Genomic DNA, 25,629 nt, shown 5'->3' with positions numbered 1-25,629 from the left:
CACCATGAATATGAAACCATATTAACAATAACAGATGTCTCTCTGTTTGTGTTCACAGGAGCTGATTTACAAAGAGTTCTTCTCTCAAGGAGATCTGGTATGTGCCAGTGAACATGGCCTGTTGAATGTTAAATAATTTAATAAGTATCTTCTTAAGTGTTTGGCGTTTTATACATTAGAGAGCTCATTACTCATGTCTGTGTGTGCAGGAAAAAGCCATGGGGAACAGGCCCAGTGAGATGATGGACCGAGAGAAAGCATACATCCCCGAACTACAGATAAGCTTCATGGAACATATCGCCATGCCAATTTACAAGTACGTACAAAGTGCTATAACATCCCACCTCTTCCCCTGAACCCTTTTATCTCAAACTACTTTGTATCAGGGGAAGGACTGACCTTTGTCCCAACATTGAAATTATTGAACAAAGGGAGATAACTGAAAGTATGAATCTCATTTCAACACGAGCATATATAACTTTAAACTGGATTTGGATTGTCTTCAGTGAAAATGTGTTTTTGATCATTTAAAGCTATAGTCTAATCAAAATAAAGATAATGATTTACTGTACAACTGATCGATGAAAAACCCACTGATAAAAAGCACTATTCTCCCTGAGCTTCACAGACCGTTCTAGCTTCCTTTAGCTAATTTTTATGGTTTTATGACCCCACAGTTTTACAGCTCTCACCAACTCACCAACCAAAACCAACTCACTGTTTGCCACCCAGTCAGAATCAAACAGCTGACACACCGACGTGTTGATGAACATAGTGGAGGAATTAGCAGACAGATATTTCCCTGTGGAGCAAGAAAGACCTGAAAAGAGAATGAATATTGTTCTGACATTCAGCCAGGCAGGCGGCCAGAGACTCCAAATGAATGATAATTTCGCTCACTGTCTGCTTTGTTTTGTAACATGTTCGCCATATTGACTTGATAAGTGACATTGTTTTATGTGGGACCTAATGCACTTCCCCAAAGTAGCCACAAATTGAATAATGCAGGTTTAACTAAATTAGTGCTGTACACTATAGATCACTGTTAGAAATAAGATATGCAAGACATTAGAGTAAGATCAGTCTTTGCCACTTGAAATAAGCAACCAAAGGCAGACTACAGTCTCCAGCCAGTGAGTCAAAAAAGGATAATACAAACTAGAAGGGCACTCTGAGAGCATAGACCTTTGAAAAGCCTAAAAGATAATCCCGTAATTTGGATCCACTCCAAAATGTAAAGAGCTCCTTCATTGGCAAATGCTACAACCTTTCAGCAAAACCAAGAAACTAAACCAAAAACAAAACCTTCTTGCTGGATGAAATCAATTACATTTTTACCTTTTTCAGAATATGAATTGACGTTAAATGGACTGCGTTTATATCGTGCTCTTTCCGGTCTCATGGCATATACAATTCACTCATTCACACACACTCGTACAGAGGCTGCAATACAAGGTGCCAGCTGCTCAGGAAGACCACAATAAATACTTAGTTTTCCCGAGGTACTTGGGTTTATGACATGTACTTAACTTTAGTATGAAATAAAATAAAAGATACAAAAAATAGAATAAAACTTTTTTAATTAATTTTTTTTTTACAAATGTGCGATAAAGGATCAAATAAAGTAAAGTTATTTGTTGTACAATCATAAAAGGTTCAAATTAAATGTGCAATAAAAGGCAAAATAAAGTAAAATAGATGTTTATATAAACATTAAAATATGAAGTAAAAGTGTGCAAATTGTACTACAATATATACAGTGGTGTATTAGTAGGTATAAGTTGTTTAAATCTATTTTATTTGGGACTGTAAGGGCGAATATTGGGAAAATAATTAGCCCTGGCGTGCTAAAGATGTTTTTTTGTAAAATATCCCGTGGACACCTAACTTCAGAAAGTAGACCAAAGACTCCTATTTGAACTCACATGCCAACAATGCCCTCTGTCCTTCAGGCTCCTCTCTGAACTGTGTCCTTGTTTTCCAATATATAACAGGTGTATCACAATACAGTGGTGTTTTAGTTTTAATAAAAGTATTAATCAATTGTATTGGGACTGTAAAGACGTGGCCAAATTCTTAACACGGGTGTGATAAAGATATTTTCTTGTAAAGTAATTACGTTAAAACCACACTTCATTGTATATCAATAATCATATTTTTACTCACATGCCAACACTGCCCTCTGTCCTCCAGGCTCCTCTCTGAACTGTTTCCTGAGGCCACTGAGCTGTACATGAGAGTGGCGGCAAATCGAGAGCAGTGGACCAAAGTGTCCCACAAGTTCTCCGTCCGTGGGTTGCCTAGCAACAACAGCCTAGACTTCCTGGACCAGGAGTACGAGCTACTGCAGTCCCAGGGCGCTTTCGGGAGCGACGACCACTGCATCAACGGGTGCCTGGAAGAAGAAGAAGGAGGAAGCGGTCAGTGACGACAGCGGGAAGCTTGAAGTTCTCTGTGGTCCAGTAAGAGGCCGAGGATACCTTTGGAGTGACCCAAGAGGGAGGGACCTCTCTGCTGTCCATCGCCTAGATGTTTAGCTGGTCATGCAGAATGGACAGAACAAGTTTCAAACTAATTAAATCAGATGAGTGATTTGAAACGAGCAGATCCGTCTGAGCCGGTTCAGTGATTAGACGCCACATGTTGCTTGTGTCTCTGGTTCAGGAAAGCAGAAGGTGTTGACTTTTGTCTTTTTCAGAAGTTCTACTGGAAAAATGAGTTTTTAAACACAGGTCACAAGTTCATTCATAGAGCACTGGTCCTGATTAAGATTGTAAAAACACACACACACTGACAAACATATGTACATGTGCATACTGTGTCGACACACAACAGACAAAAAACAGTTCTTATGGAAAAGACTGCTTCAACATGTATCAGTGAGATAAAGTGCTATACTTTCTGTAAACTGTTTCATAATGGCTTATTTTGATTTCAATGGCTCAGCGTTGTTCACACACAAGCAGCTGCCATAGTCCCTCACCTGATGCTTATGAATGCATGCTGTATGGACACCTCATGTATTATTCCTTTATTTTATGTCAGTGTTGATTTCTCCATGGCTAAGAAATTAATGCAGTCCATTTTTTATACCATCACACACGATTTTTGTATTCAGCTCTTCAAAATATATTTAATTAATTCATCACCATGTTGTACAACAGAGATTTAGTTCATTTACTCACACAGCGTTATAACCCTCATGTGTCCTCAATTTTTGGAAAATGTAAGGGACAAATTGACAATCACTGATCAATGACAGAGTCACAGATCCCTGGCCATAACACCAACTTCATGCATAAAACGTTAAACACACACTCCCTGTGCATTAATCTGCATGTCACTGCATCAAGGATGCATCTAAACCTCAAATAAAGGTTGATCATGATCTAAAACACTTTATTTTTCTCTGTCATCCTTCCCACCCTCTGCCATCCTTCCTATTCTCTCGCACCGATCTCACTTCATTTTACTTTTAGTTTACTGACTTCCTCATAAACCACTTTAGATAGTGAGCAACCGAAGCCCTTTAAAAGATCCATCTCATCTGTTAGTGTAAATGTGCCAGAGTAGAGCGTGTTATATGGAGTGTGTCATTCAGTGTGTCATATGGATCTGCCTTATTGCGCATCTCTGCTGCCTTTCTTAGAGCTTTTAATATATGAAAATTGAAATAAAGAGTCTGTTTAATATGTATGTTGTATATTTGTTATAGACATAGTTTGAGTATCAATGTGGTGAATGAATGATCACAATGCTCAAAAAGATGTATATTTGTGAAATACCTGTGTGAAGACCTCAGATGTCACGTTCACTTCTTTCTATTTAAAATGATATATACCACCACCAGTGAATTATTAGGCAGACACATCAGCATTTTCAGTTATGAATGCACCCAAAAAATAGTTAAGAAGAAGGAACTAGAGATGTAGCCATCACAGAAATGACTCTGTCCTGAAAGCATTAACAGTTCACTATTGCTGCATCCAGAAATACAAATAATGTTAAGTTCTCAGATTGTGCCTCATATAGAACGGGGGCCATGAGGTTTTGTGTTACAATATGCCATATTCAGTTTTACTTAACAATATTTAAAATATGAAATGCTGCAGAGTTGGGGTAAAACAACCACGCAATAGTTACACAAAGAGTAACGTCTGAAAACAGTACTGCACGTACTGTGTGTGGAGGGGTGAGAATGAGAGAGCAAAGAAGTGGATGGATGAGTGGGTGAGCAGATAAGAGAGAGAGGACTGGCGGTAATGGAGATCAAGAAGAAACGCTGGTGTTGATAGATGATGCAGATGCAAACCTCCAGTGTACTTCAGTTCATAATGAAAGTGAGGGTAGATGAAAGCAAAAATATTGCTATCATAGGATTTTAATAAATATATATTTTTTCTTCAAAGGGTCTCACGAGGGTGCATTGGGGATGATGGTTAATTGGTAAGCAAAGAGGTTTGATTTATGTGTTATACACTTACTTTGGGATATGCATCAGTGCGATTGAATGCAATGGTTTGATCTGCCTTGGTCTTTTTTTACGATACATTTCTCAAAGGGCGTACAGATGTGTTTGTAGACTCTCTCTTACTCACATGTGGTTATCCCACTTTTATTCTTTTTAAACCACTGTTTCATATGTACCTGCCTTTTTCATGTGCAATACAAAGTGTCTGCCTCTGTGACGTTGCATAGATTCCTATGTAAATACCTATGCCTCTTGTTAAATTATTTTTAGCTCTGAGTTTTCAAAGGCATTTAAGTGTTAGTTCATGATGTTTCCATAAGAAGAAATCCAAATGCCTGTGACAAATGTAATCCTAAAATGCTTTTGAGTGTCCGGACCAGAGACAGTTTTCTATACTGAGTGTGTATCCGTCCCCTCTTTGTTTGTCATAGAGAGTCAGGGCTAACTGTGCCAAGCAAACATTGTCTACTTCCTGGCCAAGCTGCAAAGATATAAACAGGCATACCTACAGTTATTTTTGTTCTCTAATGTTGGTGTGAAGTCGAGGGCTGTGTTTCTATAAAACTTTTCTCTGATACATTATCAAGAAATTATGAACACAATCTTTCCCATCATGACAGAACAGCGGGACTCTAACCTGTGAAGTAATGTCATTGTAATAAAAACCTGTGACATAATTGTTAAAAGTGGCAAAAATAGAATTGCTGTAAATATCAAAGTTTTAAAAGAAATGCTACTTGATTGTCTTTCATTATTACAATGGGAAAATTCAATTTTTTTAATGTATTTAAAGTGGTTGCATCCTGTTCTCTTTTTTTCATGCCATTTTGAACAACCCCAAACTTTGACTATTAGAAAGAGGAGGTGAAAGAGAACCACATGTGTATTTAGATTATACATATGATAATCTACCACAAATAATAACCCAATTTAATCTGAAATGTATACATGATTATACGGACAGCTAAATCCAGTCATCTGTTAATTATTTGTTTTGTTGAAATCTGAGTGCTGGTGGTCTTATTTTTCTTCAGATGTAAAGATCAAGGACATTTTTGACAAGAAGATGACATTTTGAGATTTTCTTTTCTTCCTTGGAATAAATCTGGTGAAAGGCTTCTGGGTTGCTGTCTCTAAAAGTGCATACAACACAACATGAAATGTAGCTTTAACATACTCTGCAATATTGCTTCCCCATGAACGTGTAACACTCAGGTGGCATTAGGGCTCTGCAACACTGATTTAGTCATCACAGTGGCATCTTTGTTGATCCTGTTGGCCTGTCCCACATACTGATACTGTATAAGCATGGCCGGATTAACACACTGGAGGCCCTGGGGCAGAAATCTACTACAGTCCATTACTCCCCCCTCCCCCAGCAAACAGCAACATCTCTTCTCCACATTCTGCATATCGTATGAAAAACATTATAATAACTTGTTTGTACAGTATCTGACGCTTTCCTTAGGATGAGGCCCAAGTGAGTACATGCGTTTTTGCGTTTTTGCCAAGAATATAATGTTTTGTGCTCTTCAAACAAAGCAACTGATGTCAAATTAAATCAAACATAAATGTGACATTGCATGAAGCATTCTGCATGGATATTGCACCAATGACATCAAAACATGTGTATGAAGATCTGAATTATGTATGAAAAATCCTAATCTGAATAAGTAATAGGTAGATATTAATTCTAAATGCGGAGGAGTTAAAGTATGATATTGACCTTTGATAGATTTGTATAAATAGTTTACTTAAAATTGAGTTCTCAAGAAAGATTCAAGATAATCAGAATTGAAGTGGATTACAGTTTATGTTATATACTTATACTTAGTGACTTTCCATCCCTGTTATTATTTATATGTTTGTCGGATATATTCTTATCAGTAAATTAACCATATGAGTACTTTTTCCATCTCTGTCAGATAACAGAATAACAGTGTTGATTTGATAACTATTAAAAATAACTGATATAACTCCTAGTACTAGACTCCTGGTACTAGGATGGGTTAAATGCAGAGGCCAAATTTCACTGTGTGTGCTGTGTGCTCTGCATGTGTGACCATTAAAAAGGGTTTCATCCCTCCCAATTCTATAATTCCAATTATATTCTATGTTGTGCTGAATATATTGGTGATAATGTAAATTATTCTTAAACATTTTAAAATGTAAACACAATTATAACACTAATAAAATGCAAAATAATAAATAAGCTATAGGGTCCCTTCTAATAAATAAATAAATAAATAATAAAAGGCATAAATAGTGTACATGTACTTTCTTCATTATTTGTTGGAATTCACAGGCAATGCAACATTAGACCTACATAGAGTCTGGTGGTTAACATGAGTTCCACCTTCAACAGCTGCAACATTTAAATGATGCAATAATTGTGTGAATAATCTTAATTCAATAATAGAATATTTGGTATTCTGAAAAAAGGGCTATTCTGCATAACTAGTACTTTTACGTAGCTTAGGCCTACTTTGTATGTTGTTGTAGAGGCCTACATGAACATTATTGATGCCTACTTTAACTTATCCATCCAAATCACAGGCAATGCACCAGTAGACCTAAATCAAGTATGCTAGTTAACATGAGTTCCACCTGCAACATTTAAATGATGCAATCAATGCGTATCTTAAAGGTGGGGTAGGTAAGTTTGAGAAACCGGCTCGAGATACACTTGTTGTTATATTCCATGGAATGCTCTTAACATCCCGATAGCAATGAATATCTTAAGTGCTTTGACAAAAAATCCATAAAAAAATGTCATCTGTGGAAGCCGTAGTACTGTAAAAAGCACGACCAATCATTTTAGCCGGCCCGGCTAAAATAACTGGATGGCCTACCTGCCTGTCAGCCTTCCATCTGTGCACAAACTTATCTCATGCGCGCTCGTGTGTGTTGGAGGAGGGGCTCTGTAAGGAAGTGGCAGATTTTTTCCGGTTGTGTATTTTCAAATTTTAGCGCACTCGAGCTGGTTTCTCCTAAATCACCTACCCCACCTTTAAAGTAGCTTAGGGCTACTTTGTGTTGATGTAAGTATGTAGGCCTACCCACCCAAGTGGTCAATCAGGAATTAAGGTGTAAATAAATGTTTGTTTTTTGTATAGTTTCCTCCAGTATTTATTTTAGAAAACCAATACACACTGGAGAAATATTGAGGATGAAATATTTAGCTAAAATAACAGAATTACTCATTCCAAATTCTGTTTTATGTTAGGACAGGAATGTTTTGCTCATTGTAGGCTATGTTAACCAATACTGGAAAGCATCCCAAAATGTCTGAACTATATCAAAGAAAATATGTTCTATTGTTACAGTTACAATATATTTAAAATACAGGTGCAAGTAAAGTTGAGAACCCAAATGATTACTTTCTCGCGTGACTTTGAGTACGTGAGCTCTGCGCAATGAGAACTGCAGGTAGTCCGCCATTGCTGTGTGAACAACTATCGGATTTGGCGTTTGGCTGTCAACAATAAACTTGCGGTGCCCGGGACGCGGAGCTACGAGGTCGAGTGAAAGCTCGTTGGCTTCTCCATAAACCAGTAGTCACCCCTGTCCCTCCCTGGAGAATATTTTCATGTGAATACAGAGCCCACGGACGAGGCAACCATGTCCAATCTCAGCAAAGGCGGCACCAAGAAGGACACCAAAATGAGGATACGGGCCTTTCCTGTAAGTGTTCCCCGCAGTAGGTGCTCTGCCCGCCCGCCAGGGGCTGACTCGATCACCGTGGTCTGGGCTGCCGGCTAAATGCTAACAGGCTAACCAGCTGAGCAGCAGTTATGACTTGCTTTCTGTAAACAAAGTGCCGACGACAAATCGTCAATTCTCCCCAACTCTTGTTTGTTTAGTTAGGTGGTTACTCCGTGTTAATATTTAGTTTAATCAATTACTTTCATTGTATTTTAAGGTTTAACTGCCTTCCTAACTCCCCAAACGTTAGCTAGCAGATTGGTTCTGTCGACATAGCCGATGCTAACGTTAGCCCTGACTCTTGACACTTGTTGTTTTGATTGTTTTGGCTTCCTCTATAAAATGCATGACGTCGTTATGTTCGAGCTTTACATTTGAATGTCTTTTGTGCAGTGAAGGGCCATCTAGATTACCAACTGTGTACAAGAAACAAGCAGCAACGGTACTACAGTTGTAGCAGGACGCTAGAACAACCTGCATCAGTTAACCCAACGCTAGTTCTGGGGTTGCATTAATGTGTATATTAATGCCAGTTGTAAACCTTGTTACTGTTATTATTCAACTGTTACATTTGTGATTAAGGATTATTTTCCTCGTCCACCTGGCACTTCCTTTGTCTGCAAGTCACTGATATACCTCATTTATGAACTGACCTCATTTAGCTGAAATTGAAAATCAAGTCTGTCTGAGTGGGCTGTGTGAGACATACATCAACCAAATGCTGGTTGTAGTACTCATCTATTAGTGATTGAGTTATTTCAGTTTGTGTGACAGTGACCACATAGTTATTTATGTAATTAGACAGGAATATTTGGACCCATGTGAGCCTGTTGAATGGGGCCCGGTCCTGACTGACCTACTGGTTGAGCAGCATCTTGATATGTGTATGTTTGGGCTTGTCTGCTGAGGAACACACACTGTCCCTCCTCACTAGCTGTGGTAGACCAACTAGCTATAGGGATGCCCCCAAAAAGTGTGAAGCTATCATGTAATTATAATGGAAAACAACTGTTGTACTGTGCAGAACCACATGTTTTTTACACACTCTTATAGTGACTGGCAATTAAAAAAATCACCTCCTCCTAAATTTCTAATTAACCAGCAACTACTAGTTTTAAATCCCCTTTGAAAAGTACTGGGGAATACAGAAATGCAACTCTGGTTGAGTCATCGCATAAATATGCAAATTCATATGATTTACATAACTGTTCCTTATATTTTTAATACTTACTGACTGACCTATAAAATGAACGACCCTTCTCATAGTGTATAGATAATCCATTTAACAATTCTTCATATTATTACTCTTATCGTCCTAGTCAAATATGTTGATCTGACAAAGATTCCTCCTCCTGGGTTTGTCACTTATAGTTTGAAAAAAAGGTATCAACTTTAAAGACTTGACTTCAAAATAGAGGTATAATTCCCCCCTTTTGCTATGCGAGTTTATGTAAAAGACAGCTATTATCTCCTTTTGATGAATTGAAGGTGAGAGCTGTCATGTTAACGGCAGTCCTTGGAGCTGTCATGTTGGGACCGTTTTGATGAAAGCTAGCTTTACTCTCCTCATTGACCTGTCCTTCAGGCTTAGTAAACTTGTTCGCTATAATCTGTTCTACACAGAGGCTTTATTCAGGATCCAAGTGTTGTTAGTCATAATAATAATCATAAGTGATTGTCATTTTATTCAACCCATTACTGTCTATCTTTTGTAGATGACGATGGATGAGAAGTACGTCAACAATATCTGGGACCTTCTGAAGAATGCCATCCAGGAGATTCAGAGGAAAAATAACAGCGGCCTGAGCTTTGAGGAACTGTACAGGAACGCCTACACAATGGTGCTACACAAGCACGGAGAGAAGCTGTACACTGGTCTGCGAGAGGTCGTCACCGAACACCTTATCAACAAAGTAAGAATAACACAGATTGCACGGTTATATTTAATATTTTTGGATTACACAGACAAATAATTCCTCATGTTGTAAACCCATTATGAATTCCTTTAATGCTCTTAAAGGTCACCTATTGTGCAAAATCCACTTTTTCATGTCTTTTATACATAAACATGTGTAAAGAGATTCTGAAAGTTTCATGAAAAAAAGATTCTCTCACTTTTTGTCCTGATCCATTTATATAAAAACCTGTCTGAAAATGAGCTGATCAGATTTTGGCCACTTTATAGCGATGTTTTGGCTTGTGTAACCATTAGCCAATCACCAACCAAAGTAACACCCCTCACCTTATCACCTGAATCTCCTCCTAGAGCACCATTGTGTTATTTTTAACCAAATATCTCGCAGAGGGGCGTGGGGAGTGGCTCCTTATTTTCATCTAAAGTAACAGACAGAGAATCAGCTCTTTTGAAACAGAGGGGATTATGGGATGCTACAATGATCTGTTTGGTATTTGGAGCCAAACACTTCAGAGACATGTTTTGTATATATCTGAGACCTATAATATATTGATGAACAACAGTATAATAGGGGACCTTGAAATCAGAAGAACTTCAGCAAGAAAATGTTGTTCTCTACTTTTCAAAGGAAATTATAATACTAAGAGGTGCATCTATTGTTAATTTGCGAGATTCTTAAAGTCAAGTAATTACACATTAATCGCAAAATTAGTTAAATTTGAATTATGCCTTGTATTTAAGTGATATGACTATTCCACTCAAGTGTGTATTAGATTATCATTATATACTTGTCTTAATGATACTCGTATGTCAATCTAAAACTAGATCTGGATTAGAAAATTGTAAAATCATAGTAGAACAGTTTGAGGTACCAAGGAAATGTATTCATGTGGATAGCTACTTTAGTAACAGGTAAATTAACATATATGTTAGTTTTAATTGAATTTTGAAGCCGGATTTAAGATGGACGGCCTCTTTCAGTAGCCTTCTTGGTGCTAAACTGAATCTTTCATAAGCTTCATATTTAGATTCATAAGGCTTAGGCTGTGTGGCCCTTTTGCAAAACAAAGGTTATACCAGGAAACTTGAGCTCTTTGCATTCATAAGCGGCCTTTTGAGAGTCAAATGAAGTGAATGCAATTTCATGTGGTTTTTACTTTTGTCTTGTAAAACTCTTGAAGGATCACTCAGACCTCCTTAAGACACATTCCCCATTTCCGTGACATGCAAATTAGTGCCCAGATTTGTTTGTAGGGTCAATTTAGTTCTAGATTTTCAGCTTCACGTGGCTTTTCGTCGGTCTGGAAGTCTTTCATAAAACAGGTTTTGCTTTGTGTTTCACAAGTGCAACATGTCTTTCAATGGCTGTTTTATATTTTAAAAACGACAACATTTAAGATAAACCTTTATTAATCCCCGTAGGGAAATTCTGGTGTCTTGGCAACAACAGCAACAAAGTTGAAACACCAGATAGGACAGATACAAATTCACACAATAATAATTTAAATAAAGAAATGCTACAACATTTTGAGAATAATTTGTAAATAAAAGTGACAGTATAAGTTAAAATGAAAGTTTTTTATATATATATACAGATATGTATAATTATTGGGTGTGTTTCATATATACACCTACCAATTATATAGTGAAAATTGGTGAAATTTTAACGTAAGGTAGGCATGAGTTTTTACGAAAGGTTAAAGCCTTATTGTGCAGCCTGATGGCTTCAGGCACAAAAGAGTGCCCGTATACTGTGCAGCGTGAGGAGGGATGAGTCTGTGGCTGAACATGCTCCTCATCTTCACTAGCTCTGCATGAAGAGGGTGGCAGTTATTCTCCAGGATACAGTCCCGTTTTCTCCTCGTCCCCCCCCTCCACATTGGCAGATTCGCACGAGAGACGGCAATGCAATGTTGATCCTGTTGAAACTATGATATTTCAATTTTCTGCTGAGAAGTGGGAGACAAGTTTCCCCAAGCTGTAACTTGTTTTTGTTACATATAAATATTACCATTTTAACTTTGGCTTCTGTGCAGCTTTCAGCGCGCAGATACCAGCGAGCAATATTTCAGCACTGAGCTGTTAAATAGCTGCCAGATGGTTTTAGAGCCCAATTAAATAGACATTCTTAACTTGGCAGCCTAAGTAAATTAGCAGTCAGAAAATGTCAACAAACAGCAGTTCAAAGAAGAGAGCCGACACCTGAGTGTTTTTTTATTTTCTAATAATGATCCAGATGTCACTTTCAAGAAGCAACTTGTTGGAAATTGTAAAATGATTTATTTCTATGCAACAGTAACTCTACTTCTGGGTTTGAAAAACATTATTAAGGCGGTATGGTTGCTGGAATTAAGAGAAATTTACATAAGTATTTGGAGAAAAAAACATGTCTTTAAACACTGGCACTAGGACACTGGGTTTTAAACTCTCGGTTCAATTTGTTGCTGAACAATGAGCATGCGGTCAGAACAGCAGCTGTATTTTGAAGCCAACATAAAAGAGGTGACTCGTACAATAGTTCATCTAAAGAGGAACTTAAAATCAGTCTACTGCGGCTCATCAACGGCCAAACTGTCAAGTGCCTTTGGTTCTACAAAACGTCCTGCATAATATGGATCATGTGATCTCTGTGTTCCCTCCGTTACATCAAAACATGGCAACAACCGTATGCACAGTTTTCTCTCGATAATATGTTATTTCTAGAAGCCTGTGGATGGACTGTTACAGCACTTTGCCCATATGCTATGTACAGATGATAATAGAAATATGTCCGTAAGTGTTGTCAATTATAACAGCTGTGCAGACTCTGGGCTGATGTGAATTGTGTATACATATAGCATTCTTTAAACAAAAGATGTATTTGTATTTTGACCAGCATCATTAGAAATTGGCAATAATTGAAACCTTTATCCTTACAGAACCAAAAATCAATAGTAACCTTTTCATTATAAGTAACACCTAATAAGACTTTCATTAAAATTCAGATTTATGCATTTACTTCGATCTTACACCTCAACGTTTGATCTTGCTGTGAATAATCCATTATGAGCAAACATTTGTTAGCGTGTGAGGTTTGATCTTGTGTGTTTGTGAGAGCAGAGGGGATACTTCATCATCTCGGTCTAGAAGAAGAAAAAGAGGAGGGCGGTGTGCCCTTAAGAAACGTACTCTACAGAGACGTGTACAATGCTGAGTCACACTGCAGTGTGATTATCATCAAGCTGCTTTTCCTTACTAGTAGAAATAATGTATAATGAAGTGTCTAAGAGGAGTCACACTACAAGGCTGCATTAACAAGGAATCACACTTAGAAATGTGTCAGCTTCCCACTCTCAAACAAGCTTTGGAATTTCCTGTCCTTGGTCAGGCGGTGTTTTCGTCTCTTACAGTACAGCACTTGTTGTAGTATGCCCGCCTCATGCATGTGTGTTTGTCTCCCTGAAGGTACGAGAAGATGTCCTCAACGCCCTAAACAATAACTTCCTTCAAACCTTAAATCAGGCCTGGAATGACCATCAAACAGCGATGGTGATGATCAGAGACATCCTGATGTATATGGTGAGTAGCTGACACGGACACAGCTTAATAACAGCACACATCACTGAGGAGAACAACACATAATGTAAATAATATAACTGTGTAATTGGTCATTATTTTTGGAAAAGCTTCAGTGACACTTGAGGTGCTTTTCATTCACGTGTGCTCTCACTTAAGAGAGAATATCACAGTGGTGCAGCTTCAGGTAAACATGCACATTTGAAGAAGTAACAACATTCATGTAACACTATGTGTTTATTTAAAATATAATATAAAGTATTGGTTGTAACTACTGTGATTACCACAGTAACAAAGGATGTTTGTCATTGTATCAACAACTGTAACATTGATCTAATGGATTCAGCGTCCATGACAAATTGACACGCGGTAACTAAGACATGACTAACCTGTAGTCTGAAGACGCCTGCCTCCCCTTCAGACTACAGGTCTATGCAGGACTGAAGTATGTGTAGTGCGATTGGAAATTGTGCGAAAACAACACAGACTGTGCCATATTTGCAATTATATAAACACAGAAGCATGTATGTAATTAAAAATAGTGTGTCATTCTAGATGAACTGTCACTCAAGAATGAATAACATCAGGTCTGCTTTAGATATTATTCCATTTGTTCTGTCAATACCTAAGTGAGAAATATTAAGGCTCAAGTAAGACTGCAATTCACTGAACCACACAAACATGCTGCACATGAGCAGCTGATCACAACCTTTAAGCTCATACACACTTTAAAGGGTAAAAGATCAAAACAATGAACCACCTAAAAGCAGCATTTCCTTTAGAAAATAATCGTGCTGGTCAATGTGATCGATAAGATTGCAATTTACCGGACAAATGTGAAAATAGTTTCTTATTGAGCGTGACACCAATCGATACAGAAGGCTTTATAATGAATGATAGTATCAAGGCATGCAGATTCATATTTGATTGACACTATTCAGAAATGTAAACCTGTATAACCGCGGAGCGCTCTCAGAGGTGTTGTGCTATACCAAAGCGCAGCTATAACGTGCACGGTTGGGGATAGTTTTGAAGGTAATGTAACCGCTGTCAATCAACTCTTTCTTTTTGTGTTCATTCTCTGCGTGTACCCGTGCCCTGAGTGTGCATATCACTTGGTTTGAGGGATTATATCTCAATGCTTCCTTAATGCCTTTTGGGTGTCTTCCATTACATTTCCTCTCTGTGTGTTTGTCTCTCAGGATCGGGTGTACGTACAGCAGAACAATGTAGAGAACGTCTACAACCTGGGTCTTATCATCTTTAGGGATCAGGTGGTCCGGTATGGCTGCATCAGAGACCACCTCCGACAGACGCTGCTGGACATGATCGCACGTGAGAGGAAAGGGGAGGTGGTGGACAGGTATTCAAACACACACACACACACACACACACACACACACTCACTGGATTGATTGCTTGACAACTTATTTGATTTCAGTTGTTTATAAAGTGGGATGAAGATGTAACCCACATCCTTCTTATTTAATTTGGGAAGTTGCTGATTCATCAAAGGGTATACAATGAAACAGCTGTAGGATACTGTGATGTTCATAGGAAAAGCCCCTAGCTATATAAGACATGTTCTGAGCCTGATGTGCTGCTGTGGGTATCTCTGTGTGTGTTTTAATGAAGCAGATGATCAAAAGTTGGTTGACAGCCATAATTAGTGTGAAATGAGCTTTCAGAATGTGTGTTTGTTTGTCTTCTCCTTTTTCTGATTGTGCCTTCAACACTCTCTCTGTGTCTCCTCTTCCCCAGGGGGGCCATTAGAAACGCCTGCCAAATGTTAATGATCCTCGGCCTCGAGGGGAGATCTGTTTATGAAGAAGACTTTGAGGCACCGTTTTTAGAAATGTCTGCAGAATTCTTCCAGGTTTGTGGGCCAACGTCATTCCCCTGACTGTTCATTGTTTATCTTTTTATTTGGATGATGCCAATTATCCAAACGGTGAAAATACAGATGATTCTCAAAACATCCTTACAGTATTTACTGAATGACAAATAGCTTCAATTGTGAAGCAGTGCAAAAAAGTTTGAGAGAAATGTCTGTGTTTCTAAAGCTATGAAGTGTTTGTTGTTATTGTTTAGATGGAGAGCCAAAAGTTCCTGGCAGAAAACAGTGCCAGTGTGTACATTAAGAAGGTGGAAGCCAGAATCAATGAGGAGATTGAGCGGGTGATGCACTGCCTGGATAAATCCACGGAAGAGCCCATTGTCAAGGTGGTGGAGCGGGAGCTCATCTCCAAACACATGAAGACAATCGTAGAGATGGAGAACTCTGGCCTGGTGCACATGCTCAAAAACGGCAAGACCGACGGTAAGAGAGCAGCTGCCCTGTTGTGCTCAAGCTTCATGTGTTAAGCATTTGTGGTTAGTCATTTATTTCATTTCAAATGTAGTTAATTACGCATTATTTATTTTATGTGTCACTCAAAGAACGGAAACGCAATGCTCTTTGATAAGATGTTGGTGTAAGAGATATAGATATAATTCACTAGATCAGAAATTAAGTTGCAATGTCTCTTTGCTCATGTCAGATTTGATAAGATATGATAAATGTAATTTTAATGATCAAATTCAGAGGAAACTGGAAGTGAAGTGCTCTAGCTTCAGTGATGCCTTTTTTAGATAATATTTTGTCAGTACTCTCAGAGGTATTCTAATTCACTCTGCACGAATATGCCTCCTTCTCAGCTCTTTCCAGTTGGTAGGAATGGATTTCTAACATGTGTGCTTGTGTGTTCATTTGTGCATATCCACCACAGATTTGGCGTGCATGTACAAGCTGTTCAGCCGGGTCCCCAATGGGCTGAAGACCATGTGTGAGTGTATGAGCTCGTACCTGCGGGAGCAAGGAAAGGCTCTCGTGTCAGAGGAGGGAGAGGGAAAGAACCCCGTAGACTACATCCAGGTAAGGCATCACCACACTGCAGGGATGTTAGTGCTCAGTCGTGTGAATCTGCAGGCACATGTTTTAACATTTTTAATTAAGAGAAAACTAATGAGAAAGATCTAACCTAGTTAGACATCATGGAGTCATTTCCAGCGGCTCTGCACGCTTTAGCACACTGTTCCGTGCCAAGCCTCGACCATAATGTACTTCCCTAGCCTCCCGGCAGAGGATAAATGCTGTGACCCTTTGCGTATGTGGCCACAAGCCATGATGGTCTCTGCCCTCAACCACATGTCATTGCACTTTATTGAGTAACATGTGAGGTCATTCAGGCCGCTATAGAGAGGGAGGCGGTTTTTATTTTAAGGTTTCGTTCATCTTTCAGAGCTTTTGAAGCTCCTGTGTGAAACTGCCTCTGTGTTTTTTTTTAGTTCCACTCCTACGTTCCTGTTTTTACTCTCATCTCACCGACACAGCCTGACTCTGTGTTGGTTATACCGGGGATCCTCTGCCATAGCTACTGTTGGAGATATAATTGCTGTGTTAACCTGTTACGCACCGCCCCCCCCGGTACCGGGCGGATAAACGCGTCATTTGCAGGAAACAACGTCTAAGGAATCTTAATATTTAATAAACTATGAATGTTTTATATCCATGTAACGGGAAGAAACTCAGCTAACTGATCTTTTTAATATATTTTTTTCAAAAAAAAAACCACAATGCTAACACTCAGCCTCTGAATTAGCCACGAGCGAAAAAATGTAACCTATCACTGCACCTAAACTCACTCATAACTCCCTTATTACTTATCCTAGATGCACAGCCAACCCATCGATTAGCATCTCCTGGAGACACAGAATCTGGGGGTGCCCACCTCAACACTCAGTGATAAACATTTGCGACGCTATAAACGAAAACGTACATCAAAACATGTGGCGCTAGGTAGCTACAAACGCTAACATGGCTTACCTTGGTCAAAACTGGTCTTCAATGGCATTAAAACAATAAAAAACTATGCTGCAGTTAATCCATAGGTTCATCCAATGTGTCTGTGTCCTCTTTGAAATGATTTCTGATAATCCATAAGCAATAAAACTGCTTTTTCGTTTCCAGATGTCAGAGTGAGAGATCGCTTCACTCTGGTGCAAACCTGCATGCGGGAAGCCCCCACCGTTTGTTTTCACAATGAGTGTGTGTGGGGGCCTCCCCCTTCGATTCTATTGGCTCTAACGGTCAGAAAGAGGTGTCAACCATCAAAATCGACCAAGGGGGGCCAGAGATATGGAAAAAAAAACATTTCCACCCAAATCACCTCAGAGGTGGAGTGGTTTTGGCTAAACCTCTCTAAAAAGGTCAAATGTCACTTGTTTTGCATCAATCTTGATACAGGGTACTTATTATATGTTCTACTTTGGATTCCTAAAGCTTTTAGTCTACTAACCCATCATCCAAGGGTAGTTTTCACTATAAGTAAAAAAGAATTTTTGGACGGACACTATAATTTACAGTTTTTTACTATGTAAAATCTGAATTTTCTTTAAAATAAAAAACATCTATATTGATTCTGACTTTTCTACATCCAACTCACAGGTTTATCATTACTTTGAGAAAAAAGATTATTAATTTAACCCTTTTAGAAGGGAAGATATGGTCATTTGTTCTGGGAATGGCATTTTCGAGTCTGAGACCTAAAAAACAGGCTCAGAGCTTAACAGGTTAACCCTTAGATGCACGAGTGACTGGACCCTACACTCTTCCATAAGTGGGTCAAAAAGGACCCGTATTAGAATAATATGTGTTTTTATGCCATTTTTGTCATTTTGCTTAAGAAAAATCACTTGTATAATATTTAGTATTATATTTTGGTTCACACTAGAAATATTTTATATTTAATTTTTCACTATTTATAATTTTAGACATGTTTTTTACATTTTGAAAAAAAAAGAAAATGCATGCATTTTTGACCCACTTATGGAAGCTTGGGGTAGTGATACAAAAACTACAATTTCTTAAAATTTAAATTTAAAATTTGAATGGCATGATATCCAAAACATGTTTTTTGAGGAATAGCTGGAATATGAAATGATAATGAAAAAATGTCATTACAAAGATACTCTAAGAAAACTACCTCACCGGGTCCAAAAAGACCCACTTATGCATCTAAGGGTTAAGCGACTGCTAATACAATCTGCTGCTGTTTTATCCCTAATCATCCCTTCTTCTTTCCTTCAGGGTTTGCTGGACCTGAAGTCACGCTTCGACCGCTTCCTCGTGGAGTCCTTCAATAATGACCGGCTCTTCAAACAAACCATCGCAGGCGACTTTGAGTACTTCCTTAACCTGAACTCTCGCTCGCCTGAGTACCTCTCACTCTTCATTGATGACAAACTGAAGAAAGGAGTAAAAGGGGTGAGCCCTTTAACTGATACATATCCTTATTTCATGAGAAAACACAGATGTTATTGGCCTGCATATTCAAGATTTGCCACCAGACTGCTCGGGCTGGGCAATATTTCTGTATAATATCGTTGATATGAGACTAGGCATCATCTTAGAATATGGATATCCTAATATCGCGTTTCTTTTTTTGGTTTTAAAGTGATGTTGTTGGTACCAGAATATTATAGCAGTTCTATTATTTCCATTTACCCACTTAGTCATTTATTTCACAATACCGATGAATATTTATCAAAATACTAGTCAACCATACAATATTGTCACAGTATCGTTATACATAATATCACAATATCATAACATAATACTGTTTTGATTTAATGCCAAACAAGCAATGCTGTAGCTTATTAAATGTATTTTATATAGGGAAGTCATTTCCTAATCATTTGTAATATATAATAGCTTGCTGAGTATCAAAAGCAACTTAGTCCGGGGGGTTTATCCACATATTGACTCTGTTTATGACCCTCCTATGTGTTTTTGTTTTCTGCCCAGCTGACAGAGCAGGAGGTAGAGTCCATACTGGACAAGGCCATGGTGCTGTTCCGCTTCATGCAGGAGAAGGACGTGTTTGAGAGGTACTACAAGCAGCACCTCGCCCGCAGGCTGCTCACCAACAAGAGCGTCTCTGACGACTCGGAGAAGAACATGATCTCAAAGCTCAAGGTGAGCGGGAGTGTGATATAAACATGTTATGTTCTGTAGAGTAAAATACATGTTGTTGGATAAAAAACCTTCAGACTTCATCCAACGATGAGAACCAGTTATCCAGCTCCAATGATTTAATACAATACGTTGTTTTCAGTTACATTTCCTGGGAGTCACCTGACACTAAAATGATCTTTTTCCAATGTATATGTACACTACAAAAGAAGTTTCTAGAGAGGAAGCATGCAGCAAATGGGCTGTACCCTCTTTAACAAAGATTTGATGGCCACCATGTGAGTGTTGATTTACCTTAAACAGCTTTTGATGAACTAATCTTCCTTTTCTTCCTCATCGCTCAGACCGAGTGCGGCTGTCAGTTCACTTCTAAGCTGGAGGGAATGTTCCGGGATATGAGCATCTCCAACACCACCATGGATGAGTTCAGACAACATCTACTGACAACCGGGGTGAGGAGACACTGCACGCCACAACTCACTCTGTCAAAATAATGAGCCCATTTGCTATCTGTAATCAGTGCACGGCTGCTTAAGTGGCTGAACACTGCTGCGTTCCTCAGTTACATAACACCAATTATGCACTTCACTATCCATATCCTGGGAATACATGGTGCTAATTTCAGGATTGTGCTGTCACATGGCTTTATGATCCTCGTGTCTGAGTGTCATTGTATTTTGTGGGAGCTAGTGTGAGTTAAGTGAGAAATTTAAATTATTGAACTTTAGATAATACAGTATTTATTTTTGTGTAACTGATCTGTTTCAGAGTCAAAAGCACATGTGATAATAGCCTGAAATTATTATATTTTCTCTAATAACGAAGTTATGTCTTTTTTATGTTTTATAATTGCACCATTTCAAATCTGTGTCATTCCATCGGAAAAGACTGAAACCTTTTTGAGCGTCCTGGGTTTTTTCTACCTGCAGGTGTCACTCGGAGGGGTCGACCTCACTGTAAGAGTCCTGACCACGGGATACTGGCCAACACAATCAGCAACACCCAAGTGCAACATCCCCCCTTCACCGAGACATGCATTTGAAGTCTTCAGAAGGTAAGACGGTGTTACACTTTGAATGTATTATATTGTAGATATGAAGTTTTCAGAACAGGTGATTTGGAAATGTGTGATCCAAAAGGAAGAATCTTACTGAGCCACTTTATATTTTGTAACAATTGGAATCTCACCACCAACAACCTATATTGGTTTATTCTAGTTTCTTAATGATATAAGCTTGTTTATTTAAAAAAATATATATATATATATTATGGAAGATGCTATGCTTTATTATCATGATCTTCTTCTCTTTAAAGTTAAATTGAATAACCCTGAGGTCAGGTTACTTGCATTTCCTCCAAGCAAAGGTTTTAACCTCAACACAAATACATTTCATCCAAACACAATGAACTTACATTGCTCATTAGTGAACAACATGGAACTGTTCTTAGTTTTAATAATGTTTATAGAAGAGAAAGGTAACTTACTGCCGTGAGTAAATCCCAACATGGTGAGTTTTTCTACTTTTTTAGATCAAGAAAACATTCTCCAACACAGTCTGTAGGCAGGAAGTAGCCGGGTCAGCCGAATCATGCTGGCATCTCTTATCTCACAGCTCTCACACGCTTCTGTTCTCTCTAGCGACCATAAATGCATGGTAGACGATTGATTTGATTGGATCAGTTTATATACCAAAATTAGTCATGGGTTCGGATGGAACTGTTTCTATGTGTTGGGTCGGGACTGTGGTCCACCATGATGCCCATCACGGGGCCTGGTACAGAAAACCCTATCACTTCAGTTGGATTGATTTTGGTACGTTAACTATGTTTAGATGTTGACCTTGATTGACCCCCCCCCCTCTGCTTGTAGGTTTTATCTTGGTAAGCACAGCGGCAGACAACTCACACTCCAGCACCACATGGGCTCTGCAGATCTAAACGCCACCTTCTACGGTGCCATCAAGAAGGTTTGTATCCCGTTTGAATGTTCAGCAGTTCAAATATTGCAATTGTGCTGAAGAACAGTTAACCTGACAGTTTAACGTTTTACGTGTTGCATTGATTTACACACAGAAAAGTTCCAATCAAGTGTCATGTGAATAAAACATGTAAAATAACAAGGCAACTTACTTTGCCAAGAATTGTCAAGAGACAAAAAATAGTTATTTCTCAGGTGCAAATAACACACCACAAAGAGAAATGGGCGCAACTAAATGCGGTTAATAATTTGAAACAAGAAAAATGTAATTTGACTGAGAATGTGAAAATGTCATGTAATTGGTACTGGTAGATTTAGGTAGAAGTCAATTTGTTTAGTTCAAATGTTATCTGGTGTAGATCGAAGATTGCATTACTTGAGCGACAAGGGAATGTACATTTTTCAGGAATTTGAGTTCTCTAAAGCATCATTTATTGTGCAATTCTGAATCGTCACCTAAGTTTTTGATCTTTTTTCCCCGACTTTTCCAAAAGGAGGATGGCGCAGAGGTTGGAGTGGGCGGAGCCCAAGTTACAGGCTCCAACACCAGGAAGCACATCCTGCAGGTCTCCACCTTCCAGATGACAATCCTCATGCTCTTCAACAACAGAGACAAGTCTGTGTTTGAGGTACACAACTTATTCCGTTACTGCCCTCTAAAATGAAGCATTGTGTTACGGTTTCCATAGTTTGACAAAAAATGATTTGCTGCGCAGAGAAAGACAATCAACCTGTTGATTTAGGGTGGACAGTTTCAGCTGGAAATGTCACATCTAATACACCATTTTCAGCTTTTTTTCTGTGACGTCTTGGTTAGTGTTTTATCATGCTCCCAAATTTGATCTTTCCACCCTGTAGGAGATCCAGCAGGAGACGGACATCCCAGAGAGGGAGCTTGTGCGAGCGCTGCAGTCTCTAGCCTGCGGGAAGCCCACTCAGAGAGTGCTCACCAAGGAGCCCAAGTCCAAGGAGATCGAGAACGGCCACGTGTTTACAGTCAACGACCAGTTCACATCCAAACTTCACCGTGTCAAGATCCAGACAGGTACACAAAATCATGATGTGGGAGGAGTTGTAAAAAAAAATAGAGACAAATTACTTTTTTCTTTTACTACACAGTGCGTCATTTATTTACCAGCCTAAAACTTCAGAGACAACTGTTGCTAAGTTACTCTCAACATTCTAAGTTTACATAGTAACACACTGTCTTACCTCAATTTACCTCAAGTTATAAAGCAGACAATGAAATGTGAGGTCCACTGTAGTAAATGTAGAAAAAACACTGACTCAGATAATTTAAAGCACTTATTTTTGAATACATGTTTACTTTCAGTCACACTTCTTGTTCTTACTTTTTTCCTCTCTTGTGCTCCACCTAGTGGCTGCTAAGCAAGGGGAGTCAGACCCGGAGAGGAAGGAGACGCGGCAGAAAGTGGACGATGACAGGAAGCATGAGATCGAAGCTGCTATTGTTCGCATCATGAAGTCCAGAAAGAAGATGCAGCACAACGTTCTAGTAGCAGAGGTCAGTCAGCTAAAATTGTTGCATTTGCTCCCACATTAGCACATTTCCCATTTGCATTGTATTTTGTTTTTAGTGAGCATTCTAGTGAGTACATGTTTTAGTATGATGTACTGATGTTGTGTTTTTGGTGTCTCCACAGGTCACGCAGCAGTTGCGAGCGCGGTTCCTCCCTAGCCCTGTAGTCATCAAGAAGCGCATTGAAGGACTCATTGAGAGGGAATATTTGGCACGAACACCAGAGGACCGCAAAGTGTACACTTACGTAGCATAAAAACACATGAATTCAATGAAAGCTTGCATCCAGTTGAGAGAAACTGAGAGCCTTGTTTTTTGTGGACTGCTATGCGTTTGAATGAACTTGGAAGTGCTTTCATCATTGATTCTGGGAAACACTGGGAAGCTTAACTTTTCTTCCATAAAAATGTGTAAAAAGAAAAAAATCATGCAAAAGATGGGGAAGTTTTCTAGCAATATTAGAGTTCTTCTACTGAGAGAATTGAAAGGAAGGGATCTAGTTTTGTACAAAATCTTGTTCCTTGTGGCCTTTGGAGAGAATCGGGCGAGCCTGTTTGCCAATTAACCACGTGCTGTGGAGGAACGAGCGTAAACATGTTAAAGCAAACATGCGGCTACATGGAGACCAAGAAAACATTTGAATTCACTCCCCCCTGTTTTAAATGTTGATGTCAATGTGTTCCGTTTGTTTTTTGTGGCACATTGGTGGCTGTACAGGTCGACCAACACTCTTGGCCTTCTTCCTCCCAGAGGATTTTAATTTTTAAGAAGAGGACAAAGTGTTACCTGGTACAGACCTGGTTTACAACAGCAGTCAAAGACATTTTGAGTACTGGAGAAAACATGAAGAGTGCTTCATTTATGTTGAAAATATGTCGTTTTTTTTTGCGGTTGTTTTAATGTCCGGTTTGAATTGAGTGCACCTCACATAAATGAAATATTTAATGCCATTTTCAATATTTTGGCCAGGTCTGTACTAGTGGTTAGAGATCAAGAGCTGTAGCTTCACGGCATGCTTTTATCTAGTGGATCAACCAGGGGAATACGACACGTAAAAGCTCCATAAACGGTGTGTGGTCTCTCATGGAACATTTTTCACTTCAGGCCTGCTGTATGTTCGGGCAAAAATATTATCTCCTCTGTTTGAATGGATGGTTCCTTGTGGTGCAGCTTTTAAAGAGGATTATTTTTTCTCATTCTCGACTGCATTTTCCTCAGATGGAACCAGTCTAGCACCATGGTTTAATGTGTACAAATTGTAAAATAATTATTGTACTCACTGCAAAGGTGGATTGTACAGGGCCTTGTTTTCATCATATTAAATGTAGATTAAAAACATTACGGGATGGGTTTTTTCTTTTTTTAACGTCTTTCATGCGAAGGCCTTGGATAACATGAGGCACTTGCCTCTTTGACCATAATTAAAGCTTAGCTTAGTCTCCACTGGAGGAACTTTGTAGGCCTTTTCAAGTACATTGTTTACTACATTATTTTAAGAAGTTAGTGAATAGTTTTCTTTTTCACTTAAAATGTGTTTACACAAAGTGGATTCAACTCTCTGGGCTTTCTCTAGGCTGCAGGTCCTCTTGCCGTTGATGCATATTGTATTATACTAAACAGTGTTTCTAATATTTACCCTCTGATATAAATAAGAAAACAACGTTTTAATAAACAACCCAAGCACCACGAACGTATGTCTTTCAAATTGTTTAATCAACATCAATCTAAAACAGTTCCAACAAACTTTAGATTAGTGTTAGATGTTAACTGTATTGAACTGAAATAATGATATAAATGGACAAAATATGTAATATAACCATTAAACGGTTAAAATATCCCTCTTTTAAAACAGAGCTTGTTATAACAATAATTATTAAATAGCCTGCAATAAACAGTATAAAAAAGTTACAGGATTAATTAAAATGTCATAATGAGCTGGGCTTTAAACATTAATTGGAATATTTCCGTGTCATGGTTTATTTGCATATTAGGTTCCTATTTTATTTCCTAATTTGTTGTTTTATTTTACTAGGAAATCCCATTGAGATCAAACATCTATTTTAGAAGAGAGACATGGCCAAATAAGCAGCTGTACAAAAACAAAACACATTATAACATACATGTTGTAGATATTCACTATGAAACATACAGCTGTTTAACACACAAGAAAAACAACCACATGACATCCATCGCCACATGCTTCATGATGCCCTTAAAGTAAACTCTAAATATTTCCATCACTCCCCCCCCCCCCCAGATGATTCCATCTCAAAGTGCATAGTAGGAAAATTAAACAGTTTTCTCAGACATTTACAAAAAAGCCACCACTGAGAGCAAGGTAGCTGGAAATCACATCTAAAACAGGGAGTTTGCCTATCATAGCTGTACAGATTTAAAAAAAGACTGAATAGGCTATAATAAGATACCCATGCACCATTGGTCACTTTGAGTC

The 25,629-nt window shown here is 38.6% G+C and overlaps 2 protein-coding genes across 4 annotated transcripts in view; both read left to right on the top strand.

Moving 5' to 3' along the window:
- Positions 1–5,589, top strand: part of LOC117470448 (cGMP-dependent 3',5'-cyclic phosphodiesterase) — a 144,183-nt gene extending 138,594 nt beyond the window's left edge. For both annotated transcript variants that reach the window (XM_034115225.1, XM_034115226.1), the window contains exons 29-31: positions 59–97; positions 210–316; positions 2,194–5,589. In XM_034115225.1, the coding sequence (XP_033971116.1) occupies positions 59–97; positions 210–316; positions 2,194–2,428 (381 nt within the window). In that variant the 3' untranslated portion in view covers positions 2,429–5,589. The remainder of the gene's footprint in view (positions 1–58; positions 98–209; positions 317–2,193) is intronic.
- A 2,315-nt stretch (positions 5,590–7,904) lies between these two features.
- cul3b (cullin 3b) lies at positions 7,905–24,867 on the top strand. Of its 2 annotated transcripts, none has more exons than XM_034115088.1 (16): positions 7,905–8,155; positions 9,892–10,089; positions 13,536–13,649; positions 14,849–15,009; positions 15,408–15,522; positions 15,738–15,966; positions 16,415–16,560; positions 18,775–18,951; positions 19,492–19,662; positions 20,004–20,111; positions 20,589–20,713; positions 21,530–21,626; positions 22,135–22,266; positions 22,496–22,682; positions 23,017–23,162; positions 23,302–24,867. In XM_034115088.1, the coding sequence occupies exons 1-16, from the start codon at positions 8,093–8,095 to the stop codon at positions 23,431–23,433; spliced, it is 2,301 nt and encodes a 766-aa protein (XP_033970979.1). In that variant the 5' UTR covers positions 7,905–8,092; the 3' UTR covers positions 23,434–24,867. The 2 variants fall into 2 exon arrangements, with proteins under 2 accessions (XP_033970979.1, XP_033970978.1); XM_034115087.1 differs by having other exon boundaries at positions 22,132–22,266.
- Positions 24,868–25,629: the final 762 nt, after the last annotated feature.

This window comes from Trematomus bernacchii, unplaced genomic scaffold (assembly GCF_902827165.1).
Source record: "Trematomus bernacchii unplaced genomic scaffold, fTreBer1.1, whole genome shotgun sequence".
Taxonomy (NCBI): Eukaryota; Metazoa; Chordata; class Actinopteri; order Perciformes; family Nototheniidae; genus Trematomus; species Trematomus bernacchii.
Note: the sequence above shows the minus strand (reverse complement) of the source record. Positions and strands in the feature narration are given on the sequence as shown.

Coding starts and splice junctions, on each gene's coding strand:
- cul3b (XM_034115087.1), top strand. CDS start 8,093: ATGTCCAATCTCAGCAAAGGCGGCACCAAGAAGGACACCAAAATGAGG. Junction 16,561..18,774: donor ACCCCGTAGACTACATCCAG/GTAAGGCATCAC, acceptor TCTTTCCTTCAG/GGTTTGCTGGACCTGAAGTC. Junction 20,714..21,529: donor GCATTTGAAGTCTTCAGAAG/GTAAGACGGTGT, acceptor CTCTGCTTGTAG/GTTTTATCTTGGTAAGCACA.